The 20,741-nt window shown below is 36.7% G+C and overlaps 1 protein-coding gene across 1 annotated transcript; it reads left to right on the forward strand.

Moving 5' to 3' along the window:
• The first annotated feature begins 1,136 nt into the window (after positions 1–1,136).
• On the forward strand, positions 1,137–4,734 carry LOC122061347 (protein SIEVE ELEMENT OCCLUSION B-like). Its single transcript, XM_042624581.1, has 7 exons — positions 1,137–1,475; positions 1,574–1,684; positions 1,797–2,245; positions 2,369–2,478; positions 2,581–2,726; positions 3,522–4,007; positions 4,140–4,734. Exons 1-7 carry the CDS (start codon positions 1,287–1,289, stop codon positions 4,266–4,268), a joined length of 1,620 nt encoding a protein of 539 aa, XP_042480515.1. The 5' UTR covers positions 1,137–1,286; the 3' UTR covers positions 4,269–4,734.
• The last annotated feature ends 16,007 nt before the right edge of the window (positions 4,735–20,741 follow it).

Here is a 20,741-nt window from a genome sequence, read left to right on the forward strand (position 1 = left end):
TGAAGTACCACAACTGAAATAATTCCTAGTTCTTTTATATAGCTTTATCAATCAAGCTTCTCGCAATTGATCTGTTATATGGGTTAGGTGTGGTTGCATGTAATTAGGGTTTATCCTTAGGCCTGAATCATAAATCTTGACAAGTTCAAGGGGTTCCTCATTAGCCAAAAAAAAAAAAATCAATCAACTAATATGTCAATGCCATAAATAAACCAAGTAAATGATATGTCATCTTAAAGAACCAGACCAAGAAGGGTTGTAGACCTATCACATGAAATATCTTTGCATCATGCTTAACAATTGATATCTAATCATAAAACCAAATATCTTGACAAAAGATCTATGATCAACTTGAATTTAAATAATTAGTCTTAAAAGAAAGCCTGCCTATGTTGAAATACCTGGGATGTAGCTCCGGCTTTTATTATTTCTGATGTCGAATGGGATGGCCAACATAGGCATAGATTCAGGTTTATGTAACTCCTCTTCTTTTAGCTTTGATTTCCTATTTTGCTAATGGCCATGACGAAGGTGGATCAAGATCTGAAAGGGCTTTCTTTTTGTATTCTATCATTTCTCTGTTTCTAATATATTCTTTGCTGACCTTTTAGCAAAAAAATAATAATAAAAAAAGCCTACCTATTAAACAAATTGGTCTAAAAAAGAACATATTATATGGGATTTTGGTTACCATCACAGCCTATGCAAGCTACCTAAGAGTTTAGCACTGTTATATTCATCTTCCATTCAATTACTTTAGAATTTGGATTGGCATAATTAAAGGTGCATGGAGGCTTTACACTTATTTGACACCATGTATAAAGGGATGGCTTGACGAAGGTATTCTTCAAAAATCATGGACTCTTTGATTTAGAATCCTTGGCTGATCTGCTTTGAGACTATTAGGATAAGAGAGAGAAGGAAGAAGGATGAGAGTCTTCAAACTTCATAAAGGAGGAAAAGTGCAAACAAAGAAACTAATTTTAAAAGAGATTTGAATCCAAATTCTAAATAGCAAGAAAGGAACCTAATTCCAAACTTATGAAGTTTGCTTCTACCATAGGATGCATAAAGTCATCTCCTTTATTCCTTTTAATGGCTATAAAATCTGTGGTACTTGACTCAGGTTTGTACCAAACAACTTATATTAACGTTTTTCCTCGACTTGGATACACCAAGAGAAAGAAGAAAATAAGTTGAGGACGATGGTAAGGACTTCCATTTCAAAGACGTCGAAACATCAATAACAACAGCTGTTGATAGTGCCGCAACAACAACAACCACCAATGGAGCCACAACAACAACAGAGTGAGAATCGCAATCAATTCACCACCTTAGAAGACAATGTGACGATGAAGCAGATCCTGGCCACCCATGCTGATAACAGTTTCCACAGAGTCGACCTCAATCCCCATCTCCAACTTATTGAGGAAATCCTCCACCACTCCAACACTCTCAAACGCATCAATATTGATGTAAATCATCATCTTTTTTTACTTAATCTTCTTCTTTCATTCTTGCTTAGACTTTTTCATTTGTACCTAACTTTGTATGATAAAAAATGTACCTACAGGACCTGCAAATTTCTTTACACATGGAAAGCTTGGACAAGAAGAGCCAAAAGGTTGACTTCGTAGGCATGCTTGAAGCATTGGCTTACACTATACAGAAGATATCCTGTGAGGTTGGATAGATAGATAGAGCATACTCTCATGTAGTTCCCATGTAGGCACCCACAAGGACTGTCACATCAAAATTGAAATACATTTTCTTTTTTTCCTTGTTTACCATTGTAGATATTGTACAGTTGCTCTAGGGGTGGGGATGCGCACACAACAACGATGGCATTGTTCAAGTCCCTATCAAGATTCTCTTGGGATGCAAAGGTGGTGTTGGCCTTGGCCGCCTTTGCCATCACCTATGGGGAGTTCTGGTTGGTGGAGGAACTCTACCAAGCCCACCCGTTGGCCAAGTCCATAGTGCTAGTGAAGCAATTACCGGACATATTTGAGCAATCGGAGAAGCTGAGGCCCAGGTTTGAAGCACTCTGGAGCCTTATCAAAGCCATGCTTGACATGACCAAAAGCATCGTCCAATTCCACGAGCTGCCACCTCAGTACATCTCCCCGGACCAACCGCCTATGTCGGCGGCCATTGCCCAGATCCCCACTGCTGTTTACTTGACTATCAAGGGCGTCGTCACTTGTGCATCTCAAGTCATTGGCCTTTTTGGTTTGGATCAAGAGTATGTGATTTTCATATCTCCCACTCTTCCTTCTCCATTGTCCATTCCTTTTTTTTTTTTTGTAAGTGATTTGATGCATGAATAAATGAATCTTAATCTCCTCCATTACTACTACAATTACAGATCTATTCCATCGACCACTGAAGGTGATGAGTTGTCTAGCTTAGCACAAGAGATCAACAACATACATGAACATCTTACCAAGCAGCTCAATATTTGCAATCAACATATTGGTCAGTGAATAATGTGTAGCAAGGGAACCAAGTTTAGGTGATTGAATTGATGCTGTCTGCTTCCTTTGATTTTTATTTTTTGATACCTTCGTCGTGGTGCAGATGAGAAGAAACAGCTCGAAGCTTATAACACGCTAGTGCAACTCTTTGCAACGACCCATATTGACAACCAAAAGATTCTCCGGGCTTTGATTAATTACACTAATGATGATTTGACGCCGCTTCTTCATTACGACACTAAGAAACCGGTTCTCTCTCTCTCTCCCTGCTAATAATCATGTTATGCTAAGTACTTTTTACTCATCTCTACTAGCAGTCTAGTACTATATTTAGGAGTGTAAGTTTGGCACTGAAGGCCCGAACCCACCCTGGCCCATCTTGCTTTCGAATAGGGTTTGGGTTAAGATTTCTGACTCTAAAGGCGGGTTAGGATTGAAAAACATTGACCTTAGGTTAGGGTTGGGTTGGGTTGGGCTTGGGTTGAGGCCAAGTCTAAGCCCGACATGACCCAACCCGACCTTGATTTTAACCATGATTTATGTAATATAATTTAGGACTATCACCTTATTCTTTTGTTCTGAATAATGGAATTTGGGTTATTGATTCTTGTAGTTAGGAGTCATGAATGTTTATTATTGTTTTGCAATTCATAATTTTAACTATGTATTATTCATTTGATCCTTTTTTTTTTTTTTTTTAATGTATAGGACACATGGCAAAAACTACGGCAATCAATATTAGGCCGACCTCAGCAAGAATTCAGGGCCAATTAGGGCTAACCCGGCCCAATTAGGATCAATTAGGGGTGGGTTGGATTGATATGAGCCCAGTAGGGTTGGGTCTAGACATGAACCGGGCAGGTTTGAATTGGGCATAGGTTGAATTTGGGACCTAGGATTAGGCTAGGGTTTTCAGAAACCCGATCCAACCCGCCTTGTTTCACCTTAATTGAAGGTTTGATTTAATTAAGCTAAAGCATCAACGACGGACTTATTGCTATGTGTTCGCGTTGCATTTAAATATGTGCATTATGAGACAACTAGGTTGGCGTTGAAGTGATGAGACGTTGTAAAGGAACGTTGTTGTTGATATCGGACTTGGACATCTCCCAAGAAGAATTCGTGATTGTGAATCAGCTCATACCTAGAAAGAAGGGATTGTGGCTTCCCGTGGTGGACAGGTCCCTCCTATGGACCGAAGCTAGGCAGAAAGACGTTGACCGACTACAGTCCAATGTACGATTCTACTCGGTGCGCCACCCTTCCTTGATCCATCCGGCAGTGATTAAGTACATCAAAGAGATATGGCACTTCAACAAGAAGCCAGTCGTTGTGGTTTTGGATTACCATGGTAGCGTTTTGAGCCTCAATAACCTCCCCATGATGTGGATCTGGGGATGGCGTGGCTGGCCTTCCACCAGAATGACGGAGGAGATACTCTGGCGGCGTATGACTTGGGGACTTAAACTCTTGGTACAATATGGATTTGAGAACTTGCATGAAGGCACAGATGAAAACTTAATCAATTGGGTAAACACAAGACCATATAACAAGCATCCTCTTCTGATTCTCGACTCCTTTTCTTTTTTCCTTTTTTTTTTTTTTTTTTTTTTTTTTTTTTTTTAAATATAGAATTCCATTGATTCTTGGCATATGTAACAGATGGAGGAAAAACGATTCATTTGCTTGTATGGGGGAGAAGACATAGATTGGATAAGAAAATTCACAACAACAATAAAAGAGATGGCCAAAAAAGCAGGTATTCCATTGGAGATGATGTACATGGGATAGAGGGCATGTGGTTTTCCAAGATGAGGCTTGGCAAGACTATCGAGAATGACCCCATAATGAAGGAGATCACGACAACGCTCATATTCGACGAAAGCAAAAAAGGATGGGCGTTGTTAAGTAAGGGAGATGAAATCATGGCTCAAGCCAAGGGGGACATGATCTTGAACTGCTTCAACGAGTACGATAAGTGGAAGAAAAACGTTGACGATAAGGGTTTCATTAACGCACTCAGGGATCACTTAGAACAGCTCCGCACCCCACATCACTGTAGTCGTCTCATATTGCCATGGAACGCCGAGATGCTGGTTTGTGTCGAGTGTGGTCGTCTTATGGACAAGTCGGTGTCTGTCATGTACAGCTGCTGCTGCAATGATTAGTTGAGGCTTAGTTAGCTACTTAATAGTGGGTCTTAAAGTTGGTTGCTCGTATTATACTTCAAAGTAATGGATGAGAGAATGCTTTATCAGCATCATCACCTAACAATTGCTATTTAAAGAGTGAAGAGAAATATTCATGCTTCACCAATAAATAAACAAAATAAAATAAATAATAATAATAATAATTTATAAATGCAAAAAAGACAGACGTTGGCACCCGATACGTATATGTTCATAGAGGAACTGAACTCTAGAGGTAGTACTTATCAAAAAAAAAAAAAAAAAAAAAACTCTAGAAGTAGTCCCATCCCTTTCTCTGTCTTCCATTTTTTTTATCTTTAATTTATGGAATAAAGGTTTTTCTGAGGGGGAGTGTGGTCCCTAAGTTTAAACATATAGTGGGTGAAATGATCGGCCTTCCCCCATTAAATAAAAAATACGACACTATGCATATTTTCTCGTACGTTCCTATTGACCCTTACGTTTGTGTATGAATTCCCCGCCCCGCCCCGCCCCGCCCCGCCCGGCCCGGCCCGGCCCGAAACACTTCCCATTAATTTATTATCTCCCTTACTACTTTTGTTATTTTATTCTTTTGGCCTTGTTTTTCTAGTTTATTCTTTCATTCATTTTTATTATATTCATATTTCTTTGTCAGCGGATAAAAATTATTTCAGGGATGGGCCCTCCTTGTAAAGAGTACCCCAATATAAGATTAGCATCCTGCGATAATTTTTTTTTGGTAGACAGAATATTATATTAGTGCAAACGATCGAATAAAATCCTACTAAGGGTCAGAGTGGGTCACATTCCAGGAGTAAAAAGTTTATTCCCTAGCTCCCATGGAAGCAAGATGATCAACAACATGATTGGCTTTATTTTTTATTATTTATTATTTATTTATTTTTTCGTTAAAGATTCAGAATTTAATTAAGAAGAAATGAAAAAGAAATTCATCAATAACTCAAAATCCGAATTTTCCCCCCACCTTTGGCATTTCCATCAGTAGGGAGAAAACGTAAAAAAGAACTTAAAACCAAAATCTAAATCCAGACTCAACATCATGAGCTACCTTATCCCAAATGTGCTTAGGAAGCTGATCATTTTTCTCAGATGATTCTGATTTTGCCGCATCCCGAGTAAAAAATTCAGATATGCTGTTTGCCTCCTTAAAATAGTGAAATATCTTTCAGACAATGGAGAGCATGTAAAGATTTTGAATGAGAACTTGAGCAAATTTCTGCATTAGGCTGAAACAATCCTCAATAATCATCGAGATCCTTCATAGAATCGACCGAAAAGAATGGTTCAAAATATTAACCATCAGAAGATTATCACTTTCAATAATGAGAAATTAAAATCCATAATTAAAGCCATATATAAGAGCCTACCTAACTGCAAAGGCTTCAGCAACAATAGCAAAGGTACCGTCAATTCCTTTAGAAAAGCAAAATTAAATATTACTCAAGGAATCTCGACATACACCTCTAATACCAGCAAAACTTGTATGCTACTATAACTATGAAACTATACCCTATGGCATGAATGTTGTGTGAGCAGAACCCTTTATGTGCTTAATTAGTTGACATATAATCAAATGGAGTGTTTGAATGATAGCACTATAGGTGTATTTATATTTAAGCACTCTAGAGATTGGGCCGAATCTGAATCCAATGGCAGATCCAAAGATAGTAGGGATAGGTTCTCCCTACTAGAGAGAAAAAAAAGGGGGGGGGGGGGGGATAAGTTCCAGGATGAAATATTATCCTCAACACCGAAGATAGGGATGACAGGAGCATTTTCTTTTATTATATTTTTTTCTTAATTTTGGTATTGGGTGTTTGGACGAGTTAATGGTAATAACTAATAACTAATAAACATTCGGAAGCACGGCAAGAGAAGAGAATTTAGTTGAACCTTATGACTTTCTATACTTGGTCTATATTTACTCAAAATTCCTCGTTTTTTGATAGATTGATTTCTTTTAAATTTATTAAATGGTGTGGATTCAGTTAAACAATATGATTATGGTCACGATGTTAGAGGTAGAAATGAAAACTGACATGTTTAGTTAAAATGTTTCATATTATGAAATCAAAATCGAACAATTTAGTAAATTATTATATGGTATCCAAATGGTTTCATACAAAAGCCGCACTCAAAACACATACTCTCAAATAAATATATATATATATAAGCAATCATTTAATATAAATGTACTCTCAGAAGAAAAGGCATAAAAACTATTTAATATAAATCTATTCCATTGTTTTGATTTTGAATAATTACTTTTAGAAAAAGAAAAAAATAACTTAAATAATTTCATCAATATTGGAAGAGACCATGAGGATTTCGAAGATTCAGGGAGGTTTTATTATTTAATACTACTATTGGATTTTATGCTTTTAATGAAACTGTTTCTAGTATTATGTGGTTCATTAATAAAAATTAACTTTCTATTTGATCTTTGTTCTCTTTGGTGAGTTCAATTTTACGCACGGGTCATGCTAATTCCATACAAATCAGTACTGAGAAGCATGTGCTCATCACTCCAGCAATGGCACCCAAGATGAAATATAGAGTCCCTATATCTTTGTGGTTATTGGATAACAGCCATCGGACCAGATTTGTCATAAAATTGAGATTATATCGTTTTCTTCCTTATCAGAGAGAGATCAGAGATCCCTTCTGAAACTGAAACATTTTTCAAATACAAAGTTTAGTATCTTCTCACGAATTAGTGAATTAAGCACGATTTTTCTGTGTAGAAGAACAATCTGTAGGTCAATCTTCATGAATTTCATCGAAAATATGAAAAACTTGATAAAAAAAGAAAGTGAGGGATAAAAAAATGCAAGTTCCCTAGTCTTTGTCAAAATAAAACAACAGTAAGTGTTTTAAGAAGCGTTGCACAAGGCAACTTTGGCTAGCTAGACCGTTTGATCAAGCATAGAGGCATTTTTAATTTTGTTATTGAAGAAAATTATTACACAGGTGATCTTTATTAGTATAAATCACACATATAGGTATCTAATATTTACATAGAAAACTAAAAACAAGAAGAGAAAGACAGCTTATAATACTATGAGATCTCAAAAAACATTCTTACAAACATTCCATATATAGTGGTAGATGATGGGAAATCTTGAATATAAAAATATTAAAGTTTTGAAAAAATTGCATTGCCACCCTCTCATCTTTGGTCTTTATTTAACGCCACCCTTTGGACTTTTTGAATCACCAAAGACACCCCTTGAAAATTAAAAAATTTCAAATCAGTCCCTGCAGTTAGCAGACCCTATTAAGTGATAGAACTTTTGTTATTTTTTTACAAAATGCCCAAAACACCCCCGCTATTGTGAGTGGACAATATTACCTTCCTTTTCCCTTCTTCTTCTAAACTCACACTCTCACTCTCACTCTCACTCATATGAATAAAGGGAAAGGCCCCAACCGAGAAGACAAACCTGCAACTTGACTGCTCCCCTCCGGCACACGATTGTGAGCACATCTCCCCGTTGGCGTGCGATCGACCAAAAGAATTTGACAACACAGAAAAGAATGAATTGAAGAAATCTGCATCAAACACTCTCTCTCATTTTTTTTTTCGGGTTTCTTACGAACTTTCATTACATCACCATCAATAGAAAAATCAGATAACGAATAAATTGAATTCGATCGAATTGATCATGTAATATAGTGTTAAACGGATCGTCTATTTCAATGTGGTCACGACAAGGAAGGCCTCTGGTAATTGATGATTGTAATGTGTTTCCATCACATAGAACCAATATTCAATCTATTTAAAGCGTCTACGCCTTAATGTTGTTCAAGGAATCGCATCGCCATCGCACCTCTCCATTGCGACCCTTCTTGATGCCAAACACACTGAGCTTTTCCATGGCAGTCGAGAAGTCCTTGTAGAAGACGGCTTGGTCGGCTGCGTACTTCAACACAAAGGGCCTTGTTCTTGGGTCCTGAATCAAAAGATTATCCAACTTGAGCAGCGTCATTCCCTTGGGCATGTTCTTGAAGAAATTGTTGTCGAACCTCCCTAGTGAAATGATGTCGAGGAAGATCGCCATATTTTGGTTATTCTGGTAATTTTTGCTCACGATTGCACGCCGATGGGGAGATGTGCTCATAATCGTACATCGGAGGGGAGCGGTCAAGTTGCAGATTTGTCTTCTCGGTTGGGGCCTTTCCCTTATTTGTATGAGTGAGAGTGAGAGTGTGAATTTAGAAGAAGAAGGGAAAGGGAGGGTAATATTATCCATTCACAATAGCCGGGGATGTTTTGGGCATTTTGAAAGAAAACTAACAGAGGTTTTATCACTTAAAAGGGCCTCTAATGGCAGGGATTGATTTGAAAATTTATGAATTTTCAAGGGGTGACATTAAATAAAGACCAAAGTTCAAGGGGTGGCAATGCAATTTTCTCTAAAGTTTGAACTTAAATTCTTTTTATAGATTAAACAGAAAATTGGAAGAAATTGATCTAGTTTCATATTTTTGGTTATTAATTAGATCAAACAAAAGTCATTAGCATATGCTACGCAACCCAGTAGCATTTCCCCCCATTTTTATAAATATTGGAATTTTTTTTTTGGTACAAATAAATATTGGAATTTAGGAGACATATTTTGATGATTTCATCAATATATGTGGGTACTTTTTTTTTTTTTTTTCACATGTAGCTAGCATTCCAAACACTGGATACTTTAAATATAGTCTTTCACTATTTGCCTTACGTTGATACATGAGTTAGTCATGTGATAGAGGACCTAGTGAACATCTCGTTAATATGACCATTGTTAAGTAGTAGTCGTGAAATTCCTTTCCCGTAGGCGATCAGGAGAAAAATGGGAAGACTAGGAACTGAAAATCCCCTAAGAGGCCGGAAAGCTACCAACGACAAAACTGTCATGAAACTGCTAAGGCACCTAAAAGACCATTCTAATTATGTCGTCAAACCAATGGCAACCATCTACGCACAATTGACAACCTCATGAACTTGCTCGGCAAGCCAAGCTTGATACCCAAACCAAACATTGCATGTCTACCTGTCAAATTCAAACATGGCGAGAGCAAATAGGGACTTGGGGAACAGGAATTTAGGAGTAGTAGGGAGAGCTTGTTAAGGCTCCCTCAACCAAGTAGGGAAGAAGAGCAAACTACCCAACAAAAAAATTGAAAATAAATAATGAATTTTGTTATAAATTTCAAGATATTTTTATTGAATCCAAAATGACATATTTATAAATATCTTAGATTACGAAGAAAAAGGAAAACAAAACAACATGGGAAATAAAATAATGTAAGAAATAAAAAGGAAAAAGTTATCTGTGAGGAAGTGTGGCCCCTGTGCCTAAACACATAGGGGCAGGATGACCGCCCCCCTCCCATGAAAGGGAAAATGACAACTTTGTAGATGCTTCCTCGAGGTACTCTCATTGATCCTTATGCATGTGCAAGAACTGTACTCCTTTGTAGGAAACACTTCTCTAAAATTAATATAGAAAAATAATAACCATAATCATGCACAAAATATTAGAGGCCAGGGACACCCCTTATACGTTGGAATTTGACCCCTAAACCAATGTGCTCCCATAACTCTTCTTTATTCAAAAAGTTATGGAACCCAGAAGTCTCCGTGACAAATTAGTACTTTCAGCTTGATTAGGTGGATTTCCTGCCCGATCAAAAAAATTTCAAAAATTTTCTCTACATCAAACTTGGTCCTTAAACATATGTATCCCTTCGGTTCTTCTGCACTTTGCGTCATACTACTAGCAAATCGATCCTAAACTTCAAATCCACAAATTCTTATTTACTCTAAACTTCCAATTAATGAATCTATGGTGACCATGGGTGTGAGAAGGGTCCATTGAATCCATTAATGGAATGAGGGAGAGGGTTCCCTAAGTGGCACTATGGCCTCTACATCAGCACAAAAGCCAATGGGAGCACCCACAAAAGCATCAATAACGAAGAAATTCTCACCTTCAACAAGTGGGGCGTTCATTTTTCCCCCTTTGTTTTTGGGCAGAGGCCACGATACCTTTCAAATTTCTTTTTTCGTAAGAATGGTAATTGTTATATAATAAACCCCAAGGGGTAGCCGAGTTGGCAAGGGACATTCACCTCAGGAAACGTGTGGATTTGAGTTTGACTTCTCTTACTTCCTTAAGGCCACTCACACGGAGGTATTTTGTATTTTTTACTGCTTTTAAAGAAAATTAAATGGTTCTCATTCAATCCCAAAATAACTTGGTCCATATGATTGTGGGGTTAATATGTGCCCATGGGATTGATCAGGTTAAAGGCTTGGTTACCCGTTGTTGAGAGGAAAAAAAATAAAAAATAAAAGGATATGGTTATTTTATTGGAAAAAAAATAAAATAAAATGCGAGAGTTCGAATCTCTTAGGTGACGTAAGTTTATATTTTTGCTACCGCTCCCGAAATAATGTTTGACTTTGACCAGTAATTTTGTATATGGCGTCACCTTTGAAAAGTAACTCTCTAGTTGGTGGAAAAAAATCCTCTGTTTTTCTCATCCATGTTTTTCCTTGTTTTGCTACCTGCAGAACACGACACGTGGACAACTTTAAGACCAACGCACCGGATATAATAATCCTCACCCAACCTTGACCGTTGATCTTAAAATTGTCCACGTGTCGTGTTCTGCAGATAGCAAAACAAGGAAAAATAGGGATGAGAAAAACAGAGGATTTTCATCCGTAGTTGGTGTTGTATTATTATAATTTATTGTTGTTTATAAAAATAAATAAATGCTTAATAAATGGCGTAAAGTTTGATCTTTAGATTGAAATCGTCTCATGTTATCAAGCCTATGTAGTTTTTCCACGTGTACTCCAAGGAATAAGGGATCGACCTTAATCCGATGTTTTTATGTACGAGCTTCGAAGGATCCAATTTTAGCTAATATTTTTATTTATTTATTTTTTTTGCTAAAAATGGGTATATTCAACTGTCACTAAAGACGTTCGAGTTTACGGTTCAAATCAAGTTTGTTGCTCACTAACTACGCTACCCCCTTGGGTTGTTAATATTTATTTTAATTTCACATTACCTCAGACATAATCCCATAATCCTAATTGATCATCAAGTGGTATTCACTAGGGGTGTCAGGGTCGGCTTGACAGATTTATATCCTTGCACCATGACTTGCCTATTTAAGGAATGAGATAGTCTCATGTCACGTTTGTATTGGGTTTTGGATTTTACTTGGACTTCTCCTAATCAACCTTAAACAAAGTAATGTACCAAAAATTCCTTAAACAATCTTTCATTATCTTAGATTTAAGAAATTTTAATATATTTTATTAAATGATTAGCAATTTTATAAAAGATATTACACTTAGCGATAGTCAATAACAGATAAAATATCAATGTATACTCCATTCTATAAAAAAAACCAATATATATATATATATATATATAGTCCGGCTGGTCGGGTGCCTGTTGGTCTTAACCCTTGCACCGTGTGCTACCTATTTATAAATGGTCCGAGTTTGAGTCTGATACATTTAATAATCGGCGCAAACCAAACCAATCTTTAAATGGTCAGGCATAATCAGTCCTGTCAGTCCAACCGGCGTAGTATAGATATCCTATGCATCAGAGATTCAAAGTCTGAACTCCAAAACCAGTGAAGTCCCGTGTGTAGTTGTTCTATTTGGTTTATTTGTCACAGTTAGTTAATCGAAAAATGGTCTTGATGTCGGCCCTCTTCATCTGTTTCCGGCTTCCTTCTTCCCGGGTCTCCAACGACTTAATGGAAACTGCTGCTGCAGATGATCACCAAGACCAGAAGAAAGGCCCAGTGCCATCTGATCAGAAAGAGAGACCCATCAAAGCCAAGCCAAAGTCTAGAGCTCCAATTCCAGTTTCTTACTTCCCTCTCAACTCATCTCTCTCTCGCTTATAGTGTCTCTGTTACTATTGAATAAAGATGTTGATCATCAAACACAACTGAAGCCGAAGATATGAAAGAACCCTGAAGTGTTTCAGTATTACTCTCAGGAATACTGGCTTTCATCAACTGTGGAGAAAGCAAAGGAAAGAAAATCTCAGGCCTCCTCTGGCTTTCCGGGCTTAGATGATTCCAGCAAGCTTTGACAGTAAAAAACTGTAACGAGATCGTCTCTTATTGCATATCTATGTATAACATTTGTTGATTAAATTAATAAACAGGGATGTAGTACTCACTTAATTGGTTTAAGATATGAACTCCATCCGGCTTTGTTTAGTTGTTCTGTTTGAAAATAAAAGAAGGGAGAGAACAAATTTTAGTAAATAGTTGTGATTTATCCAAAGGATTAAAGTATTGGCATCGGTCGTCATATCGGTTGGACAAAATTAAGGTATGTATCATATAAATGAATAGAAAACTCTTTTTTATATATTTTTGCATAAAAAAAAAATAAAAAAAAATTATATAACATGTATTTTGCATAAACACTATATTGAGACTATCACATTAAGAAAAAAAATGATCTTTTTAGCAGAAACAGTTCAGGTGTCACTGGGAAAATGATCTTTTTAGCAGAAACAAAATTAATATTATAAAGAAATAAATAAATCACAGTGGGGCTCAATTTGGGTAAAGATTTTGATGGCAGGTCACAAGGGACTTGTTTATGTCCAAAAAGTCACGTAAAACTCATCTAATTTCTAGAACAATTTTTGCCTCACCTATTTTAACCTTCAAGTTGCAATTCACCAATCGGATGATCTCTCTCTCTCTCTCTCTCAATCCTCTTTACCCTGTCTCCCCACCTTTTTCTTGAACTTGCGAAGAAGAAACATTTAGGAAAGAAAAAAGCCTCACACTACATTACTATCCCAATTTAATACCCGTTCTTGGCAAACTAATTAAGGAGCATAAAAAAACGAATAGTAAAGTATTTAAGTTGGTTCACTCCTCAAGATGATCAATAAGATTTCTTGCAAAATATATGTAATACATGATTAAATATGACTTGTTACTGACCCCCTCCAAGTCACAAAGGTTGAAGTAGGGAGTCGAGTCTGAAAACCTGATTTTTCAATTATGGTGGAAGCTAAAAATTTGGTTTATCAGCGTTGGTTTCCATTCCTAAAAAATACCATTGGAATTTATGCATTTAATAAAGGTTTCTAGCATTATGTGGTTCATTAACATAATTGGATTTTATGTTTTAAATCAAGGTTTCTGGGATTATGTGGTTCATTAATATTAACTTTTCTGTTATTGCTTACTCTTTTTTTTTTTTTTCTCAATTCTGTACTATGCTTGTTGCTAAACAAATCCTTTTTTGTTTTTTTTTTTTTTTTGTAAATCCGACCATGGTTAGACCGTTTGAACCACATAGTGGCTTTTTTTTTATTTTTTATTTTTGTTGTTGAAGCATAGAGGAAATTTCATGCTACCCAAGTGGCAGGAAAACATTTTCCACAGGATTGAGGGGAATTGTGACTTCGTGTCAAACACGCAAAGGTGTTCAAAGAAACACTGGAACACACTTTGAAGTTCTGGAGATTCCTTCCCCTTAGACAATCACAACACGAGAAAAGACTGCAAGTCTAAGAATTGGAAATCCCCTGAGAAGCCCAAAAGCTACCAACAGAGAAACAGAGGACAATTATTATGTGTATACCTATATTGTGGTACGTGTCTGGATTCTCTCAGCCATTGAATATTGAATTGGCCCTTCAAATTCAAACCTTGCCTTTGATATATGACTTGGGTTGCTTCTGTTATAAGTATAGATTCTCAGGTCTCACTTTCCAACTCTTTTAAGTCTCGACCATCAAACTTCCTTTCTCTACACTTTAGCTATTCAAAGCCTAAACTCCAAATCAGTAAAGCCCCTGTGCAGTTCTCTTTGTTTTCGTAAAATGGCATTGATGTCAGTCCTCTTCAGCTGTTTCAGGCTTCCTTCTTCCCGGGTTTCCAACGATTTAATGGAAGATGCAGATGCCGATCACCAAAACCAAAAGGAGGGTCCTGTGCCATCTGATCAGAAAAAGAAACCCATTGAAGTCAAGTCAAAGTCTGGAGCTCCAATTCCAGTTTCTTACTTCCCAATCAACTCATACCTCTGTCGCTTATAGTGTGTCTCTGTTATTGACACAACTAAAGAAATGAAAGAACCATGCCAGGGCAGTTTGGGATTCAGCAATGGTGGTTCAATGAAAAAAAAAAAGGAAATCTCAGTCCTACTCTGGCTCCGACGCCGATAATTCCGGTGGACTCGAAACCTGTGATTCCAGGCTCTGCTGGCTCAATTTGACAGAATAATACAGTAACATTATATGTAAAAGGGAAATTCAGTGCACAAGGCTTCGTTACTATAAGATGGCAAATGTATACAGCCTTACCCTGCTTTGCAAAAGACGCCGTTTCCAAGAATCCTATAATTATTGATTGCCTCATATTGTATATATAACTAGATAATTTGCACAATTTATTATTATTATTGCTGTACACCAGGTGTTTGATAAAATTAATGACAGGGATCTGGTACTTCCTTGATTAGTTTAAAAAATTTAAACTCCATCTGGCATTTCTTGGTTGCTCTTACCAGTGCTGATTATGATCGAAAAGAAAAGAAATTAGAGGGAGAATAAATCTAATTAATGGGATGTTTGTGATATATCTAAAGTTGAATTGGGATTAGAGTTTCTGAAATGGATTGTTGGGAAGTGCTTCCCCATCTTGTTACCTTGACAGCACCATCACCTCACTGGAGCAAACAAGGACTTAAGGCTTAGGAAATTAGGAGAAAGCAGAGCTTTTTCAGCTTCCTTGAGCCATGAGGTGAATTTATTGCGTGGACCCAAGGGACGAGACCCCTGGCGCACCCCCAACCACCCCCTCCCAAGTGACCGAGTGACCTAGATGGCTCATGGTGAACGATGTCCTGTCCTATCCACCGTGGGTGTAGGAAAACTCAATCCTTGAATATAATTTATAGTTTTTTTTCCTGCATAGGTGCAGGAGTAGGTGGTTTTAAATGGATTAACACGGAGAAAGAATGCTATGTCCTTTTTAAAATTTGTAATTTTCTTATAAGGAAAACGATTGTGGAAAAAGACACTCTTGTCCTCTGAAGAAGAGTGTTTATTAAAGTTTGTTTGACACTCGATTGTTTGATACTATGGGCCTATGTTGCAGCCCTAACCACAAGTCTTTGGTCATTCGGAAGGATGTGAATTTGGAACTGAAATTGTTTATCGAAATCAAGTCGACTCATTTACACCAAAATCGTGAAATCATTTAATAAATAGTTTAATTTTGATTTTTAAATTGAAACCGTGGTTCAGCTTTAGTTTTAAAATTGTAACCGTTGGTAAACAATTAAACCGATTAACATATATTTGGTAAATTTAAGTCATTCAATATTAAGTTTACATATATTTCAATAAAAAAAAAAAAAACTAAGTTTACATCAAACAACTATTAAAAAAAACTTATAACAATAAACAATTCAATTCAATGTTAAAATTTACATCCATTTTATTCAAAATTTTAAAAATAAAGAAATCGTTTATGTATAAAAAATTAGAAAACATAAGAAAATCATTTAAATAGAAACCATTGATTAAATGGTATGATTTTAGTTTTACCTAAAAAATCTTTTACCGAATCAAATCAACCATTTATATCAGAATCCAACCGACTAACTCCCTTAGCCGCTAGTATGATCATGGTCCTAGAAAAATGGCTTCTGTTGTTGTCGTCAGACTTCCACCATGGACTCCATGAGGATAGATTGGATTTGGATAACCTCTGTAATCCTCTAGCACAGATCCACTTCTTCTTATCTTTGGTTCTATACTGTGATGCCAAACTAGTCGTCAGTCTCAGTGCATTTGGGCAGTCTGGTTGGGAGGGACTGCATAGTTTTACAAATTGGATCTGATTAGTATCAGCTGAGATTGATCTTGATTCTTATCAATCCGATACTGATCCACTGGTAAGGTATAAAGGTAAAATGGCTCAAAATACTATTTTTCTTCTTTTAAAACAAGAGTAAATTCATCCGATCTCAACTGATATCAATCCCAAGTTTTAAAATCTTGAGAGGGAGTCCTGGTAAAATTTTTGATCTGATATGATCACCATAGCAAGAGGATGAAAAAAAAAATTTCAATTTTTTCCATTATTAAACATTTTAAACTATCAGTTTTTGGTTAGTCAAGCGATTTATCTTTTTAGAGAAATTAAATTTTAATACTTTTACTGCTAATTGCAGAAACCAAAGAACTGGAGACTTTCTTGCCAAACAATAGCAAGGAAAGAAGATTCAAGGGGAGAACTTTGTAATTTTCTTTTTCCCTTAATTTTCTTGATCATGTTTAATTTCTTAATTAATCCATGTCAATTAAAGTTTAGAAATCAGATTGGATCAAGCCGGAATCGGTCAAGGCCGACCCTGATTGTTATTGGTGAAGCCCTTGATCTGAATTTTTGAGATTCATTTATATATATATATATATATGTGTGTGTGTGTGTGTGTGTGCGTGTGTGTGTGTGATCTCGTAAGGAGGTGCAAGTTAGGATTTTATAATTTCCTTATCAGAATTGGAAAGTTTTGGTTATGGACAACCCAACTTAGGTAAACCACGTAAATCATTGTGTGTTTGTATACGTGTGTGATTTTATGTTAATTCTTTTATTATCGTTGTTCTATTGCTTAGATAATTCCTAAAGTTGATTCCCAGACAACCTAGATACTTAGAATATACCAATTCCTCTTACCAATCTAATTGATCCAGATTTCGTATTTTTAAACCTGGATATCAACAAAGTACTCGTTTTTTTTTTTTTCCCCCTCTCTTCCTCACTTAAGAAAATACATAGAAGTATTTTCATCTTATTAAACAAATGCATACATTATTTTTCATAATAGGGCAGCTAATTAAATATACAGCTCTGATGCTAATATTTTTCAAATCATTTATAAAAGTCATTAAATCATCCTGGCCATTGATCAGTGGACATGCATTTTAAAAAAAAAAGCAGTTGGACCCTCAGCACCAAGCCTCTTAACACATCATGTTATACCATTTTCTTCCATACCTGACAATGATTAGACTAGAGTTCTTTATTTTAAGAACTATGGTGCAAGAACCAAAGGGAAAAAATAATACTTAAATGAGTAGTGGCCTCTTGAACTTGCTGTTCAAGGCAAAAGCTTGCTCAGCAAGCCAAAGCAAAACTTTCTCAGCAAGCCCAAGCTATTCAAGTTTACCATTCAAAGTCAAAACATCAATTTGGGTCTCTTATTCTATTTAAAACCAGGGAGCACCATAATACTTTCACTCAAGTCTCAGTTATCAAAACACTAGTAAGCCCAGAGTCCAAGCCATAGTAGTGAAGCCCACCCTCCCCACCTCCATTTCTTCTTGTTTGTAATGTCGATGCTCTCTGCCATCTTCAGCTGCTTTGGTTTTTCTTCCTCTCGCATGGATGCTCATCAAAATAGAAAGAAGGCCCAAACCAAAATCTCATCCGAGGTAGAGAAACCCATCAAAGCCAAGCCAAAATCTGGAGCTCCAATTCCAGTATCTTTCTTCCCCATCAACTCAAATGTTTCTCGCCTCTAGTGTTCCTTCTTCTTAATTACTTTCTCAGTGACTTCGAGTATATGTTCTGGAATCCTGGGTTGTGGAAGGGCAAAAAAGAAACTTTTCATGCCACCTCTGGGCTCTGGCCTTCGTGATTGAGTGGAGACATTTGGGTGGGTGTGGCCAAGTTGGGTTCAAGTCTACGGAAAAATTGATGGGAAAAAAATCCTCTCCAACCAGTTAGGTACCCAATGATGGGGCATCCTTGGGAGGACGTGGGATGCACCAATGTGTTGGGGTAGGTTCTTAAATCCTCTTAGCCGTCTAATGACTCACTGTATGCCCAATCGGTTGAAGAGAATCTGAATCCTCATTTCATAAGGCCTTTAATATGTACTTCTCCATTCCGCAGCCGATTGCTCTAATCAGCTCCACGATGTCACCTTGTAATGTAACTTTGTGGTTGTTACGTTGTATTATTATAATTTATTGTTATTCTTAAGAATAAAATGCCTTATGATTAACCAAATTATAGGTGTTGGGATAATTACTATCACTCCGCCTATATTTACTGATAACACCTATCTTAAACTTTGTTTTTATATTTCCCATATATTTTTATAGCCAAAAGAAAACAGTGTGAACAAAAAAGTGTTTGACAAAAAGAGTCTTGAAAACTGTTAAACAAATAAAACCAAAGATATTGGTTGTGAATGGCATATATCATTTGTTATTGACTATGACTATTTATAGAGATTACAAGCAATAGAAAGGTAACAGATGAGAATGAAAAGCTGGTTACACTGAATCAGCTCCTATGATTTTACACTAGATATACACTATAGGGTCTTTCCTACTCAGATGAGGACTTATATGGTAAGAGATTGATTTAGCTCCTATGATTCTACACTAGATATATACTAGAGGATCTTTCCTAGTCAAATGAAGGCTTATATGGTAAGAAAAACCCTGGTCGAGGGTTCTAGGGATCGGTATCCAATTGGTGGAATTGACTGTAATGGATTGATATCGCTTGTTGCTGATCCTGTTTCTTGGCCAATACAGGTTACCTAGATGATTAGGGTAAATTGGTAGTTATGTGGATAATAGCACGAGATTCCTGTCTTGTAGAAGATCAAGAGAGAGACGGGAAGACTTGGAGAACCGGAAACCCTAAAAGAGGCCCGCAAGTGGTAACAACGAAACTGTCATGAAGCATCCACGACACACCAGAGGACCATTCTAATTACATTGTCAAACAATCTGGGCCCATTGACAACCTCATGAACTTGCTGGGCAAGCCAATCTTGACCTCCATGACATGGTCCTTTCAAGTGTGTTTGGAACTCTCCCTTGTTATAATAATCAAACAGCTTTTACACGTTCTTTGTTCCACAAGTCTTTGGTCGGTACTATGGTCATGGTCCAGGAAAGGTCGAATCTGATGTCATCAGACTTCCACCATGTAGTCCATGAAGGACAGATCATGGACAGATTGGTTTCTTCTACTTTCATTGGAATTTTGATAAAGAACCTATGTAATCCTCTAGCAAATACATAAAATATTTTCATCTCATCAAATAATTACATATATTATTTATTATTATTATTATTATTTTGTGTTAAACGAAAAACAAGTATCTAAGATTACCTCGATGTAGTTTTTCACTCAATGGAATAGATCAGATTATTCGTGTCATCCCTATACGAATCGTCACGATCGATGACTACTTAGTGAGATCGCCGCAACTCTCGATCATTGACTATTTATACATATCAACGCATAGTGCAACCAAATCTTCTCCTCTTCAAGGAAAACTACATCGAGATAACCCTAAATACCCATTTGTTTTTTATATTTTATATATTAAACAAATACATATGTTATTTCATCTTAGGGCAGCTAATTAAATATACAGCTCTGATGCAAATATTTTTCAAATTAGTAATCATTGGACCCATCCTGGCTATTGAACGTTGACAAGCTTTTTCAAAAAAGCAGTTGGACCCTCAATTCCAAGCCTCTAATCCATCATGTTATACCATTTTCTTCATACCTGCTACGATTAGATAGGAGTTCTTATTTTAAAAACTATCTTGCAAGAACCAAGGGCGGAAAAAATACTTAAAATATGCAGTGGCCTCATGAACTTACTGTCCGAGGCAAAAGCTTACTCAGCAAGCCCAAGCAATTCAATTTTACTATTCAAAGTCAAAACATCAATTTAGGTCTCTTCTTGATCTATTCAAAACCAGAGATCACCATAATATTTTCACTCAAAGTCTCAGTTACCAAAACTCTAGCAAGTCCAGAGTCCAAGGCATAGTAGTGAAGCCCACATCCCCACCTCCATTTCTTCTTGTGTGTGACAGAAAATGTCGATGCTCTCTGCCATCTTCAGCTGCTTTGGTCTTTTTTCCTCTCGCATCTCCATAGAAATGGAAGCTGGTGCTCACCAAAACCATAAGAAGGCCCAAACCAAGATCTAATCTGAGGAAGAGAAACCCATCAATGC

Source organism: Macadamia integrifolia, chromosome 14 (genome assembly GCF_013358625.1).
Source record: "Macadamia integrifolia cultivar HAES 741 chromosome 14, SCU_Mint_v3, whole genome shotgun sequence".
NCBI lineage: Eukaryota > Viridiplantae > Streptophyta > Magnoliopsida > Proteales > Proteaceae > Macadamia > Macadamia integrifolia.